Below are 16,889 nucleotides of genomic sequence, written 5' to 3' on the forward strand. Positions count from 1 at the left end.
TGATGAAAAAATATAGATTACAAAAGAGGTGTTCACATCTAGAATCTTGAGACTGGGCTATGGTGCACAAACAAGCCCTGGTGACCTCAAAAGATCACAAAAGGTCATACAGAGGTAAAAATTGAAAAATACTTGGCTCTTGTTGACAGATATACCAAATTACTTGTCTGATCACAATGACTAATAAATATGCATAGTTTGTGCTATCCCTAGAGAGGATAGAGATATGTACAGGAGTCTCCAGAATTGAGAAATGTATCCAAAATGTGATATTGTGGGCTGTGGAGAATAAACTTGTTCTCAATGATACAATAAAGACCAAAGTCCTTAATTTCAGATCATGTTTCTCAAATGCACCATCCCCATCTCCTACTGTTATAATTGGTGATTCAGAGATCAACACTTCAACGTGCGCTCAAAATCTTGGTGTCCATTTCCAATACTTCTGAAGGTGTTCTCAGTCACAGCAATTTGTCGCATCAGCCAAATTCACATTTTTTTAGATGATACAACATGTGTGCACTTGTTCACGCTTTTGTAGCATCGTGTTTGGATTCATGCAATTCTGTTCTGTATCCTTGTAGACTTCTGCTAAGCCATGTGTCCTGAACTCGCCACCCTTAGCGTTACATCACAAATATTATGAATTTTTACACCACTCGAGTTTCAAATTAGAATATCTCCACAATTATCAACCCCAAACTAGTACATGTATAAGCAATTCAAATACATACACATTTCATCTCATTATACAGGGTGACCTTCATGTTATACAGGGTGGAATAAAAAAGATTTGGTTAAAAATGGGTTACTTTATGCATTGCTTATTGCCAACTTGCAGTAAGTAAACAACATTTATTTGGTTATCTAGAGGATAGGGGAGCGCCTACTGACTTTGGAAGAAACCAAAAATCACAGCTGTTTGGTAATCTCAGATCGGGTGTCCCAAAGTATGTTAGAATAAAAATATGTCCATATTTTGATTCCTCATCAAATTTTCCTTCAGAAAGTCTATACTTTGACTAGGATAGGATAAGTAATTATTGTGTGTACCACATCCCCCACCTCCGCCACCCTGCCTATTCTGAATTCTATGAAGCACAGTGTCAGCATTAAAAAGGCTAAAGAATATCTTTTTACAGGGTTGAAACTACATTTATTTAGTCAATAAAATGAGACTAAAGGCATGGCAATAGTTTCTTGCTTGGAAGATATCATCACATAATTTGAGTCCAATTTGGAAAATGGGCGGTGTCTGGTGAGACCACTAGGAAGTGCACAAGCCAAATGGTTAAGTAGCTTAGCAGCTCTGCAGCTGTACTACAGTAATTTCAAAAGCAAGTTATTCTTCTTTACCCTCTTCTTTCTTGGCCTCATCCAGGATATTGTCTCCAGCTTCCCCTCCATCATCTTCTCCTTCATCTCCTTCCAGAGCCTCTGCATTTAAAGATTCATTGAGTCGGTCTGCCAAAGCAGCTTTGTTGCCTTTTGTGTCAAGCCCACGTTGTTTAAGTTGGTCCCTCAGCTCTGCAACTTTCATCTTTGAAACATCTAGTTCTATAAAAAAAAATAATACAAATTCAGATTAAAGATCTCAGTTTTGCCACATGTGGTTAAAGAGTAACATTACAATTTACATTCTCATTAAATGGATCTTTGAAAAAAACACCTAGATGTAACTTATAAGTAAACCTGAACCATACAAGTACAAGTACATGCACACAGACTACATTGTAGACGCAGTGATGAAATAATCTACAGTTGAGTTCATTCATAACATGTGACGTGTCATGTCAAAAGGAGACACTTTTGGGCAGGATCGTAAATGGAGAAATAGCCAAAAATCTGCCCGGGAGATTTTTTCACAATTTGGGTTTGTTGCGAATTTGTGATGTTATTAATGTTTAAAATATTGTCTGATAGTTTCAAACCGGAATATAACATGCATATCTTGTGTTTTTTGAGACATTTTGCTAGGTAATTCCTACTCTCAACATTGTGAATAATATTTTTAGAGGCCGATATCTCAATTTCCAATTTTATAATGCCATAACTTACGAACTCAATATCTTCGCTTAGGAATGTCCGAATTCATTGGGGAAAACGGCATTGTGGAGCAAAACATCTCTATATTTAAGATATGTAAAACCTCAAAATTGATAACCTGCCCAAAAGTGTCTCCTTTTGACATGACACGTCACACATTAGTCTCATACTTTCTCAGCATTTCAAGATATGAAAAGGACCCACAATTATGAATATTGACCCAGGTCTTTTGAGGAGTGTCACCCCCGATTGGAGAATTATTTTAATTATATTCTTTACTTCCTTGCCTTTTATTTGACACCACTCAGGGGGTCATAACTTTTTGGAATTTCAAGATGAAAAGGACCCAAAATATGAGGAGTGTGACCCCCCGTGAAGAAATTATTTTTATTATATTCACCTTTTCGGTAAATCCCATAAGCCTTTGCGAGTACACCTGAGACCTCGTCATTTGACGCCACGCTGATCTGCGCCGATACGCGCACATTGTTTATCGAACATCGTTACTGCGCATTGCAAGGCGTCGTGACGTCAAATGACGAGCTCTCAGGTGTACTCGCTGATCGAGCGTGCAGCTGCATGCTCCATCGAGCAGTGCACTCGACCGCTTGATCGAGCGTACCGCTCAATTGAGAGTTCCCGGAATTCAGCTCCATTGAGCGAGTGGTCCCGACTGTCAAAAATGACTGTTGACTGAATGAATTAGACTCGCTTGCCAGTCCTACATGTATGTACTAAGGGTGTTATCGATAGAGATTTTGTGTATCGCCATGTCGGCAGAAAATACTTCCGACAATCGACAGTCAACAACCTGACAGCGTAGGAAATATCTTTACTTGCCCATTGCACCAACCTCCAATTAAGCTTACCTAATATTCATCAAAACAAATGCTCTACAAAGATCGTGTGTGTGGCATTACTGCTCTACCCCCACGTGATCTACACAATAGTGAACATTATATGTCATGATATTCCAAAGCTATAATTGGTTGGAAGGTGCCCATGTCACTGACATGATATTTACATAAATGTGTTTGTCCATTTATTACGGTAAATTCACATCACTGTGATGACATCTTGTGCATGACATGTAATTTGTGAATTCATTCAATTCAATTCTATGCTCCTGGTTGTGGGGGTATGTCTTGGTGTATAATTTTTGTTGACCGTGTGAACTTAAGGTCAACAAACTTAATCATGTCGGGTGTCACAAGTTGGCCCCTGGATGAGTGCACGAGTGGCTAAACTCTCTATGCCGGGGGTGTGGCCTAGTAATTTTCCGTACAAAAAATTGCTTTCTTGCATGAATGGTAGTTTCCTACGTTCCTAGTTTGTTTTGGTCTTGCGCTATTTATATTTCAAGTGTTTAAGCTATCAGCCGCTAGTGGCTTTTGATGTTGGGAGACAGTACATCGTTCATGTCATTTGTGTATCGATACTACCATTGAGTGTACCGACATGTCAGAAGTCTGTGAATTTTCCGACTATCGATACTTTCGACAGTCGATAACAGGCCTACTATATACACCGTACTTATGTATATTAAGGACTGGCTTACACCATTTTGGATGTCAATGGGAAATACACACTTGGCGATTTGCGCCGGTCAGAAACTTGAAAAAATTTTTTAAAATTTCATCAATGTATATAAAAGTGGTATCAACCTTATGGTGCTTGCTTATTTAAGACTCGGTTGAAACAAAATTAAGGATCGAATGCATTAGTTAGGTATAATACAAAAAATTGAACTTTTTTTGATTCTCATCAAAGTAAACTCATATTAAAGAGCTAAATGAAAGAAAACTGATGAGGCATAAATGAATGTCATACGACATGTGGTTGCGGAGATATATGGTCATGTTTTTTAACCTGGGCACCAATAAAAGGTGGATTTGTTACATTTGCACCCCATGATGGGTCTTTTTATGCATGTATCATTACAATGCTTTGTAAGCCAAACTTGAAATTGGTCTTATTTTAATGGCTAGTTATTAGGCTTTAAATCACAGTAGAAAAATAAAAATAATTTTACTTCTGCTAATTGCTACAGTTCGTTAAGCATAATTAGTCAGGGGTGGAAGATGTGGAGGAGGAGGATGTGGAGGAGGAGGAGGAGGGGGTGAAAATACAATGTTTCTCAAGAAAGGAGTGATGGGTCATAATTCTGACAGTGGGAATGGATTCCTTGACCCCATATCTATAGAGTGAGCCATAAAATTGGACTTGATAGCTATTGAAATGATCATATCTTTATACATTAGGAATTTCTGGACCCCCCCTCAAAAATCGTTTTTTGGCCTGTACAAACGCATTTTTCATCCAATTTTGGTAAAACGGGTGTCAAAATGCTCAGGAAATGATGCTACATCAAATTTTGGGAAGTCCTCTTACATTTGGAGTATTTCCCAGAATTTGCCTAAAACACCCATGTAACACAAATGTGCCCCAGGTTAAAAAACAGGACCATATGCTAATTTGAATGTCTCAATTTTTCAGCCAATTTTCTGTACAAACTTTTTGTGCATGCACATATTAAAATGCTTATAGGCCTATACTGTGCATACTGTACACAATTTTAAGAAACAAGCACTTGCTATTTACCGGTACTGAACTGTAAATGTGATCCTAGATTGATTGAATTTGTATTGATGTGAACATAAGGGCCTATCATTTTCTTTGGAAGGAGGGGGTCCCAAATATACAAGGGGGGTGGTAAATATTTGGAAAGAAAAATAGGGGGGGCATACAATTTTTGATGACCAAAATGTAGGGAGTTGCAAGATGACCACAGATAGTGTGTTTATCTTATTCAAAAAGACTGAATACAATTTTAGCCTCTTCAGGGGGTACATGTAAGGTGTATCAGTGGGTGGTGGGGGAGGGGGTCATAAAATTTTGTTGCCGAAATAGGGGGGTCGCAATTTTATTGATGCTGACTTTTTGTAAATTTGGGAGCCCGCAGAAAATGATAGCCCCCTAATATACTAAATGAACATGTATGAGTAACATTTTGTTTTATTTGTTTTCTGATGCAGATTCCAGCTTTGACAGAGGATGGAAACCAGGGACTGTCTTTGGAATTTGCAGGAGAGCATTGAATAGCTCTTCTAGAGCCTTCAAGAGCTGTTTAGAACATTTACAATAAAATGTAATGAGAGAATGGTCAACTAAGGAAAGCTAAAAATCACTCTCATATCCGATTTAAGGAGAGCAGTAGAGAGCGATTGCTCTTGCTCTCCTCAAAAGGCAGTCCCTGGGAAACCACAGTGAGGGCCAACAGCACATATGCAAAAATAAAGAAAAACCTATTCAAAAAGATGAAATTTGTGTTGAAGTGTCTTATTTTTAATTTTTTTTGTCATTGAAAAACTCACGGTTTTGATACTACCCACCCGAGTACACCTTTTCACTGATACAAGGGGGGGGGAATTTGTTTGAGGGGGCACCCTTTAAAATGTTTAATTATCATAAGCACTAGCTGATCAAGTGATCACCCCCCTCCCCCAGGAAAATGTTTTTGAGCAGGCACCCTTTGGAGCACTGGCTGGCGCATGCTCCCTATTCCGAAGATCATTGCGGAAACTCGAGGGCCAGTTCACTTGATCATCAGAATGGGGTCACTCCTGCTCAAGTATGAACCCCGCCCCTTCCCCCAGCGTAAGTTTGGTCTTTGAGCAGGCACCCTTTGGAGCACTGGCTGCCGCATGCTCCCTATTCCAAAGATCATTGCGGAAACTCGAGGGCCAGTTCACTTGATCATCAGAATGGGGTCACTCCTGCTCAAGTTACCCCCCCCATGACGTAGCGTCATAAGAGTACGCCCCCCCCCCCATCAATTTGAACATTTAGAAAATCAAATAGGAAAATGGCCAAAAAACGGCCTGTGTGTCCCCACCCCCCCACCCGCCATCATACCCGATGAGTCCACAGACAGTGATTTATGCATCTATCCAGAGCAAAAATCTGTAGCGCTATGCATGATGGGATAGGAATAGGAAAGGTCCAAATTTGCTTCTTCCCCCGACACATAGTCGGCACAGAATGAGAATCTATCCCAGCATCCACAGCATGAGCCCATTCAATTAGTATACACAAACCATGCCGGGTTAAACATGTTCACTCACTGGCAAAAGTCGCCGAATTCATACTACACAAAGTCCCCAGTTCACTCACTTTTTGCGCAAGGCATCCATCCAATCTCATCAAACCAAACATTTTTATGTACAAAAAGCTACCTTTATTCACCGCGTGCTCCATTTAACTTACCGCTCAACACCGTTATTCAGATATTTGGAGAATAAATTCACAAAAAAATTAGATCGAAATCGTCACTTTCAAACCCACTAGAAAGTCGCCAAAATTTGCCGCGACCACGCGTGCGAATCATCTGACCTCTTCCGGTTATGATCAAGTTCAACCTTTTGACTTGACCTTGTAAGCTTTGGAACTGTTTTTAACTCAATCTAATTCCCCCCAAAAATTTTTCAAAAACATCGCCGTAAAATTTACTACCGGTAATGAATTTCCAAAATGGCGCCGGGTGAGCGATTTCCCTATGCTGAGAGAGGCTGAATATTGCGCATGCTCAGGTAAGGAATGCTCACATACATGTACCTACATTAGTGTCCAAAAAGGCAAAATTATCGTCAACAAAGTTCTGCCGAAATCGGCACCCTTGTGAAGGGTTCAGAATTCGAATCGGGAACGAAAATATCCGATCTTTGCGATCAAAAACACAAAATTACAACTTTAAACATACTATTGGTAAAAGACATTATTACCAAACAATATAGAATAGAAAATTCGATGTCAATTTTTCAAAATATTGAAGAAATGTGCTCACTAGACATTCAGAAAGTACGCAATCCAATTCCCATTCAAACGTGTGGGAAACTGAAAGTGCATAATCCCCACTAGAATTAATGCAGTTTGATGGCAAACCTACATAGCATACCTAACCTACCATGCCTACTGACTGCATGATTGACATATCACGTGCACAGAACTGACGAATCGTGTGCGTCCCTAGGATCGGTGAAATATCTGGTATTGTCCATGGGTCTCAGCTCTGCAGAGAGCTTCAAAATAGATGGTGTTCACTTTGTCATGCATGCATCATGTGCATGCATGATCATCATCTCATGTTTATTATAAATGCAGTAAACCTTTTGACGAGCGCGTATTTTAAGTATACATCGCGTATTTACTGCGTTGCCGTTGGGCGCACTTGTCTCTGCTCATGTGCTTGGCTGCTGAGGCAATCTCCTGTTGCTGAGTGGAAATGAACTGTGCGCCGTACGCGTTTTTAGCTCCGAATTTGCAACATCACGGTAGTCGCGCTCGTCAAAGGTTTTCTGCATTTGACTATACATTAAATTGTCATTGTTGAATCATTGACTGTATCACTGATAATGTCTAATTATAATGAAAGCTCTGAGCTTACTGTCTAAACCACGTAGCCGGGGTAGACAATGCATATTGGCTGCACAGAACCAGGCAAAGGCTACAGGAAGATCAGTCAACTGAGGTAACAACTGCAACTTATGATTAAATGTTAAATTACATTGTACATTTAAATTTATGCCTGACAGTGACATGACAAATCCTAAACCGAGTTCACGCATTAAAAACGCAAAAATGGTTACAAATGTACCTCCATTTGCATCGCCACCTTCCTCCTCGACTACATCGTCATCATCATCGATGATTTCAACAGCAGATGCCGTGGATTCTTTTGGATTTTCCTCTGTAATGTCCATCACTGTTTCCTGTGCATTGTCAGCCATGTTGAACAACTACAAGAAAGACTTGTGTTTTGCTTGTGTTCTTAGAAAACGAAGTTCACACACACGAACAATCTGCTATTGAGACTACATTGGGATCACTGTGCATTGTGTGATGCACAAAAGCAAAAAAAAAAATTGTTCATGATAGGATTTTCCCCTTAACTTATTTTATGTTTTATAAGATTTCAGTTCAGTTTAATATCATTGTTGGGTTTTCTTTGTTTTTTATTGTTGATTGCTATCCTTTTGAAACAAATATTATGTGTATAGGGAAATTAACATTTCTATTACATTTCATAGTAAAAGTGGTAAAAAAGACCGCATGGTTTAGAAAGCCGCTATATATAAGGTAGCAATATCATAACTTTTTAAATACCTTTTTTAGTGATATATTTTTTTTAATTAATCCAACAATAGTAATTTTTTATGTTTTTATTAATTCAAGTCTTAAGATTTATGGTTAATATTTTTAAATACATTTTAATAGGTAATTTTAATTTGGTAGGTTTTAAACCTTGTTTCAACAATTGCTCGGTCTTTTATTGACGTGCGGACACCAATGATCTAAAAATAACTGCATAAACAATATCAAATTGATGACTATTCACATGACTTGAGCTGTGGCAGATGTAGGAAGTAATGTTTCAACCAAAATTTCATAAATATGAGAGCTTTGACAAGACACTATGAAGTATAATACCAACCAGTGCAGTGTAAGATAACAGCAAATTTTAACTGCAAAAATGGGAATTGGCAATATCCTTGTTCTCAGCCAAGTGACGGCATACGTTCTTGCTGCAATTTTAAGCTTTTTCATTTACCCACCAGTTGCTGTGAACAAGACACATAATTTTCAAGGACATTGCTTGTTGAACGCAAAAGGATATTATGAAGATGATGGAAGTTTTCAAGTACAAGACTGGGGCAATCCTGGCCCCTGTAATTTTGCTATTTTCATTGGTATTGCAGTGATGCTGGCATCAGTTTATCAGATAATTCGATTATCTTTTCATTTGTACAACGATACTGACGGGTAAGAAAAAAGAAATGACGCAGACAGGTCCTCAGAATCAGATGAGCTCAGACTAGGAATGGAATGATGTAGGCCTACAACTACAAGCCAGGCTACAATTTTATCATTGTGTTTATTATTTCAGTAGTAGGCCAATTAGTAAAAAATTAAAGAATCTGAAGTAGGATATATATTAAATTAAATCTGAAACTTTAAAGTACTAAAAATTAGAAACAAAATGAGGGGTCATTCCCCGGTCAACCATTGGCATCTAGGCTATGGGCCATAGGCATCAGAAAGTGAAGCTACAGATTCTTGATAATTTATTATTTCATGATTTACCCTCAGGATGAGGACACATTTCATGTAAAAATATGTAACCAACTTTTTCTTTTACACAATACAAACTTATAACAATTGCACCCTGATCTGGTTCTAGTCCGAATAATCAGACCCAGAACAAAATATTAATTTCTGACATGATCCTGTTCTGGGTCTGAACTGTTTCTATTCGAAATCTTGATGGCAAAGTGGACAAAAGAAGCACATGATCCTACATGTACTTCACAGTTTTTTAATCCCCTGGCCTATTGATGTTGCGTGAATCACTCTATTGTGGACCATCCTTTTGATACTTGAGTATTTGGACAAGCGGAACAGTTTTGACAGACCCTTTGTCTACCTCTCTGTTTGTAAACAAATGAGTAGGTCGAAATCGTCCTCCTCGCCGAATAGGAAAGTCAGTGTAATAGTACTACATGGATCGAATCCATGGGTTCCTACAGTCTGAAGGCTGATGACACACATTCGATGGGTGTAGCTAGGTACTTGTCTTTTTAAAATAAACATACATGTATAGGCCTGGGCCTGGCCTATATTACTGAAGATGATATTGGTAACAAATTATATTCCATGAAAAACAGTCATTGCTCAAATGAAATAATCATTGCTCGATGGCGAAACTGACATCATACATGTAGTTTAAATTATATTCCTCCCGGTACTTAATAAAAACATTGTCTCTTAGTAGTCTCAACTTATTGTTTTTAATTTTGCTCTCTTTCTCTTGTCATCCTTTGTTTTAATTAGGAGTTTTTTAACTACATTCTTATCGGCTCTTCTCAACGTCATATTGACTGTGATGTTGTTTGGATCTGCTTTGACTGTGAGTATAGGTTACAATGAATGGTGTTCACAAATAGAGGCTAGCCCACAAGGTGTTGCGTAAGTAAATGACAACATATGTACATGTATGATGTGATCAAGCAAACTCGGACGGTAAATATTACATTTTCTGTTTCTTTGTATATAGGATAGTAAAAAGCATTTTCAAAGCTACATTGAAATTAGTGAACAATCAGTTCAAAAGATAATGAGCAATTTTAAAGGAAATATTTTCTTAAGTATGGTTACATTTCAAAATCAATATTTCCGAGTTCCGAAGTCCTGATTTTGCTTGATCGTATCACATATTATCATGTAATTGTAATTACATGTACTATAGAAACAAAATCAAAGTAAAAAAAAGTTTTAAATGTCCATGTTTGTGGATACTAAATCTAATTGGCTTAAATTGCCAATGTCTGCTTTGAACACCTCGCCATTCCGGACTCCGGTTGAAAATCGACTGCACCCAGTAACTCTTCCTACCAGAAAGTCGCACAGCAAATCATAAATATCATACCTGCCAAGTGTCCCACTTTAGGAGGGACATCCCACGTTTGGGCAAGAGAAAAATGCAGAAAAAAGCATTTTTTACTCATTGTCCCTCTTTTTGTAAAACTCATCCTATAATAATGTATAGGAAAATTGGAAATGTCCCACTTTTCAGACACAGTGTGCCATTTGTCCCTTTTTCCAGTTTTCAAATGTTGGCAGGTATGAAATATTACTACGTCCACAGACACATTATAAAGTTTTCATTCATACCAAGAACTGCCACTGATTGGAATCTACTGCCAGAATCACTGATATCAATAGAAGATCCCAAATCTTTCAATAGCGGGCTAAAACAGGACTTCACATAGCTACAATGTACGTAGCACACACCAAATAGTACACACATTTCCGGTTCGTCTTTCCCCACCAGGGGTGTTGAACTGTATCAACCAGATCCAGAACAAAAATTGGTGTACAGTCCAACCTCCCTTCCGGACCTCTTTTATCCGCATGTGTGATTTCACAGGCAAACCTGTTTTAAGGCTATATGAAAGTCAATGTTATGTTTATCGTATCATTTTTGCAAACTGTAATGAGGCAACCATTTCATTATTCATTATTTTCCAGCATTTCATGAATTACAAATTAGCTGCTATTCCATCAACACATATTCTGTTTTAACACAACCCTAATCAACGTAATAGATGGGCCTGCACAAATTTGTATTAAAATATTTTTCACGATCCAGGTATTTAGACCTTAAAAAGGGCCATAAATTGTTAAATGACTGATTACATTATTGGTCCCAAAGCAAACCTCCTGGGGGTAATGGCCAATTATAGCTCAACTTGATCTTGTTTTAGTCCTATTTTATTTTGGAATAGGTTGAATTATCATTGGCATGTGTGCTTGTGTGTCCATTGAAAATTTTGTACAAAATACAAAATAATGAATTCTTTTGTGATTTTTTGCATCACAAACGCAGCTGAAAAATCCAAATGCGGGCAGGTTACGATTAACATAACATAGACTTTCATTAATTAGCCTAATGTTAAACCATCACAATTCATGTAGTGAAGGATTCAGAATGACATCTATGTGGCATGTCACTCAAATACCATCTTCCGGTTGTTATTACCCCATGTTGAATGATCTTTTGTTGTTCCAATTTTGGCACTTGTTCATTCATCTGGATTTTTCACTTATTCGGTCAGTGATTGGTCCCATCATGGCCGGATAAAAGAGGTTGGACTGTACAATGTATGTGCCGTTCTTGAAAAGATCCAATTGAAAACCTACATGTATTAATATTCAGGGTACCTGTTGCGTCATTTCAATTTAATACTTAAATTCAGACACTCATCATCAATATTGTTATCTGCCAGTCATGTGGGCTTTTCAACAGCAAAGTTCCCTGCCACTGGTGGTTAGATGGGTGGTAAGCGACAGCCCTGGATCCATGTGACGACTTTAATAATCATGATGAGGACATATGTACATCTGCCAAATATTCGGATGTGACTTAATCAAACATATGAATACACATTTCTTGTGTTATTTGGGGTTATCATTCAAATTCAAAATATCTTATAATTTGTGAAACACATCTTGATGAAGTAATGTATCTGAACTGCTTAATCAATGTCAAATTTGATCATTTGTAGATAGAAATATCTAGTTCAGTCAATTGTTTTTCCTATGGACATGCCAAAATTTCGCAAGCAAAATTTGTCAACGTATAGCTTTTGTAACCAACGATATATACATGTTATTGATTTCTTTAGATGTGCTAATTCAGACTTGATCCAGAGACTGTGGAAGAAGTATGAAAAACTTGATCCTGTTGGTTTCCCAGCTCAGTGGGGTATCGCTCAGGTAAGATTAACACATTGTAATATTTATAATCTTTCTCACTCTCAAACAGGATTGTAATGTGCATTGATGTAAGGGTAATTTGTACCCTGTGACAAGCAAAGCCAAATTGTGACAAAATTTCAATATGAGTTTGGATTTTTACTTCAGAATCCTGCATTTTGATTTTAAACTAACTGACAGAAATGCTGAAACTCATTTCCAAATTCAATCCCTCGGCAGTACCATTTGTTAACTTGGTAAACACAGGAAAGGGCATCAATCCGAAGTTGATCATGGGAGGCCACAAGGTGTGTGAAATATGACCACAAATTTCGCAGAGGGTATCTGAGGGGGATATGCCACCCTCAGTCGTTGGAAAATTTTACAAAATGGTGAACACTTTTTACTCTATTTATTGTGTAAAATATTAGTTGGACAAATTTGAAAATGATTAATATAAAAAATTTAAAAAATATGAAATGAAGGCCCAGTGGAAGCAGTTTGCAGTTCATTTGAAGTGGCGTGCCTGGACGTTTTTGTCGGAAGGGAGGGCAAAGAAAAAAATTGCCCAGTGAGCATTGTTCTGGGACATATGTGCACGCATCATGCAAAAATGTTCAGTTTCATGCTATTTGAAGTGATTATTGACAAACATTGGGTTCATTTTGAACAAAGCGTGCACAAATTTGCAATTTTACACTATTTTATAACCAAAACAAGGTGTTTACCGAATATGTGTGTATTTTTAAAACAGAACTAAGAACAAGGATTTTTTTTCTTTTTCTTTGAGCCATGGGGGGGTTCAAGAAAGGGGCAATACCCCTTTCACTCTAGCCATAGCCTGTTACCTGGACCCACACTGCACATAGTGCATGGCCACCTGATCCTTTTAGGCCTCGTATCCATAGGCTGTTCCCTTGTGGCGTGTGCCCTTGTTCCTTGTTTACTTTTTCCCATGTGACCTGCCACACAGACAACGAACCTTTGTTTTGCTTAGTGGCGCCACGGTTCGTTGTCTGTGTGGCAGGTCACATGGGAAAAAGTAAACACGGAACCAGGGCACACGCCACAAGGGAACAGCCTATGGATACGAGGCCTTACCCACTTTAATTACATCCCTGTAGTGTAGGTTACTCCATACAAATGTACAGTTACATGTACTTGTGCCCTCTGGGTGCTTCTTGGTGTGTGCAGCAAAAAACAATAACAATTGGAGAGTCTTGTTTTCAAACATGCTCAAAGATTAAATTTTTATAATACAATGTTATCAATACCAAAGCTTTTAAGTTAATTCAAACTTTCAACATGTGAAAGTGAACTTGCTTGTGCAAGTCAAAGCAGGAAGCAATCTGTGAAAATGAAAACATTTAATACTTTTATTAGTGTTAAGTGTCACCTGCTACATGTAGAAGAACAGGAAGTACAAGTACTTCATTGTTTAAGGCTCTCATTCCATATCATGTCATGTACTCTACTCATTCATAATCTTTACCATTTTGCCACCCTGATGTGGTAGTGATGTCAATGGGTTGATAAGTATGTGCATGTTTTATACAGCAGCCCTTTAAGCGAATGCTAGCGATTTCAGGCTGCGTCCAATGAAATGTGCACTGACGTCACTCACTGCCACATCAGAGTGAAATATGATATTCTTGCAATTTGTTTGCAAGAAATAGTAGTTATCTTGAATATGTTGTACCAATTTATGTCTATGCAATATGAAATTGAAATATACTTTTGATGGTAAAAAAAACCCCATATTTGTATACATAAATAAGGAAAACAACAAACCAACTACTAAAACTGCAAAAAACAAACAAACATGTTAAGCTAAACTCTCGTAAGTGTTGATTGTTGATATCAGGAGTCGGGACAGGTTTTACCTCCAACACAATTAAATGGTTGTTACTTTAAAATATGATCTAGAAATAATTTTCAATTTAATTGCTTATTTTTTGTTCTGTTTTTTTTTTCTGTTACAGTTTGGCCTGTGGAGCTCATTCCTGGTGTGGTTTATTCTGTGTTGTTTCTCCTTTGTCAAACTTTTCAAGTTAAATCAGCAAGAAAATATTGTGAGAAGTTTGACCAGAGAAAGACAGAGACTTTTGGGTGAAGACAGTGGACCTACAGTGTATTAATGCCCTGTAACTATCATATTGAATACCATTGTGCTTTATGTTACAAAATTGATACAGGGTAGAGTAAAGCTGAATTTATACTTGATCACTAGCAATAGCTTTTGAATTAAGTGATGTGCAATCGCTCATTATATGTGGTGAATCGTCACTTTTGCATTTTTACAAATCACAGCAATGAAACTTGACATTTGATGTTGCACTGACGCTAGTTTTTACAATATTTTTATTAAAATATTCATAATACAAAATACATTTTTAGGACATTTATTGATAAATGAATATTATTATGGTGAAATAATTCACCTCTGAAAGTTGATGATCAAGAAAAATGATAAATTAATTTGCAAAATCCAGTCTGGATCTATCAATATGTATCTGGCAATGATTGGTCAACGCAGTTCATGTGACAAGCGATGTTGCTCACAATTTTTTTTGTAAAACAATGGATAGCAGTAAATCTAACATTCTGAAAATGGAAGGAACAAGCAGTTAGCATGCATTAGATTATGTAAAAGGGATCAAATATAAATTCAGCTTAAGAGTTGGAGTAATGTATGTAGGAATTCCTAGCAGTTGAAGAGGCAATCATGGCAACCATCTACTGCAGGAAGATGTTTTACAAGGATGCATTAAACATGATGAACTTGAATATATGCAACCATCTCATCGTCAGTGGATGGAGACATCAATTCGCACGCCTGCTGCTGTGCAGTGGGAGCTAACAATGGTAACACAAGTACTACTGTATAGTATAGTATGAATTGAAATGCTCATGTGTTAATAGTAATTAGTGCTTTTCCAAAACTTGCTTGGTCCACCAGCACTTATAAATCATGTTTTGATCTCCCATTTATAAAAAGACTGCTTCAAATACTCATTTATATACCCAAAGCTTTCAGAGACTGGAACAACTTGCTTGCATGTCATTAACATAGAAGAACCCAAAGCATTTTTAAATGCAGTATACAGAACCATTTCCAGTAATAAGCATCCTAACATTACGCACACAAACACAACTCGCCTTTCTCCAACTGGAGTGTTGGGTCGTAATACTTAGGGATTCAATCATGTTTCACCATTGTTCATCACCGATTAACAACTATGCGTCCGTGTTGTCTGCATGGTTTACTTCGCGAGGGCAGCTTTAGCTGCCCGGCCGAGTAAACCACGCAGACGCTGCTGACGCAGTTGTTAATCGTGATGAACAACGGTGAAACATGATTGAATCCCTTTCAACAACGAAACAAGCTAAACATGTCTAATTTACATAATTCTTTCATTCGGAATGTCTGTTTGTCATTGCTACTCAACCTTGATATCAGCAATAAAACTAAAGAATAAAGCGGTAATATTTAGCTGCTTCCGCCAACATAAGTGAGTTTATGTTTACGCATACGTTCCAGGCATGACGAATTTTACCAAGGATTCTCGAGTACTGATTTTACTGGCATTTATGCGTAATGCCAGACTGCGAACCTTGCGTTCAGCAGTATACGCTATCGCTTACTGCAAAAGTGTGTGTTCATCACGGATTAACAACGGTTGGCTCCTGTACAAAAGTATAGGAAGCAATTTTAATGAAGAAATATTCAATTTTTGACCAATATTGCCTTGTTATGACCCAACCCAATAATGTAAAAAGTAACATGGTGAACTCAATGAACTGAACAAGCTTTAGAAAAGCACTCTTTGGTTGTTTAAAAATGTCACAAGTTTTGCACCTGGCAAGGATTCCCTTTGCTAGCTGTATATATACAGATAGACGTAAGGCTTGAAAGACTGATGCAGCTATTTATGTGAACCTGGGGCTGTAATGCATTCATGTACACAAATCATCTTGGGACACCACATAGTATACCACATAAAAGATACCTGTCGCTGTATGGTATACTTGGATTTTTTCTTTAGCAATATAAGTAGAAAATACCAGAGAATGGAGTCTATCCTTAATAGATGGTGTATCCCTGTTGGAGTTGCAAATTTGGTACTATGATATGATTTGCATTTTTACCAAGAGGAATTAAACTCTTGAACTGTCATAGTAGTTTACACAGTGTAAAATGTCAGTGTGACTCTGTTATTTGAATCAGGCACACTTGAAAGATTCTCATATAAACAGATTTATTTTTCTATAGTTTACATGGCAGCAAATTGTGGAGATCTAAATTATTCTCCCAATATCTTTTGGGACAAATCTTGCACTGTGATGAATATCTACCCCTGTTATGGTATACTAATCACTCCCAATTTCAAAATAAATTATGGCGCAACTAAATGTTAGTGTCTTGTACAAACTTGTTAGATTCATTTGGAAATACCAGTGAAGAACACATAATGTAGATTCAATCCAAAGATACTGCAGAATGAATTGTCTTTTGAACTTAACTGCTGGAG

General features: G+C 37.6%; 2 protein-coding genes across 2 annotated transcripts in view; one reads left to right on the plus strand and one right to left on the minus strand.

Annotated features, from left to right (window-relative positions):
• Positions 1-7,858, minus strand: part of LOC140149184 (pre-mRNA-processing factor 39-like) — a 40,207-nt gene extending 32,349 nt beyond the window's left edge. The window contains 2 exon segments of the mRNA XM_072171394.1: positions 1,357-1,557; positions 7,700-7,858. Coding sequence (XP_072027495.1) covers positions 1,357-1,557; positions 7,700-7,832 — 334 coding nt within the window. The 5' untranslated portion in view covers positions 7,833-7,858.
• Positions 7,859-8,425: 567 nt separating this feature from the next.
• On the plus strand, positions 8,426-15,542 carry LOC140149201 (transmembrane protein 179-like). Its single transcript, XM_072171418.1, has 4 exons — positions 8,426-8,865; positions 9,934-10,068; positions 12,288-12,378; positions 14,340-15,542. Exons 1-4 carry the CDS (start codon positions 8,576-8,578, stop codon positions 14,493-14,495), a joined length of 672 nt encoding a protein of 223 aa, XP_072027519.1. The 5' UTR covers positions 8,426-8,575; the 3' UTR covers positions 14,496-15,542.
• The last annotated feature ends 1,347 nt before the right edge of the window (positions 15,543-16,889 follow it).

Source organism: Amphiura filiformis, chromosome 1 (genome assembly GCF_039555335.1).
Source record: "Amphiura filiformis chromosome 1, Afil_fr2py, whole genome shotgun sequence".
Lineage (NCBI taxonomy): Eukaryota > Metazoa > Echinodermata > Ophiuroidea > Amphilepidida > Amphiuridae > Amphiura > Amphiura filiformis.

What these genes read in the sequence shown, in the direction of transcription:
- LOC140149201 (XM_072171418.1), top strand. Translation starts at nt 8,576, where the DNA reads ATGGGAATTGGCAATATCCTTGTTCTCAGCCAAGTGACGGCATACGTT. An exon ending in TTGTACAACGATACTGACGG is followed by an intron (nt 8,866 to 9,933) that starts GTAAGAAAAAAG and finishes TGTTTTAATTAG; the next exon opens with GAGTTTTTTAACTACATTCT. An exon ending in CTCAGTGGGGTATCGCTCAG is followed by an intron (nt 12,379 to 14,339) that starts GTAAGATTAACA and finishes TTTCTGTTACAG; the next exon opens with TTTGGCCTGTGGAGCTCATT.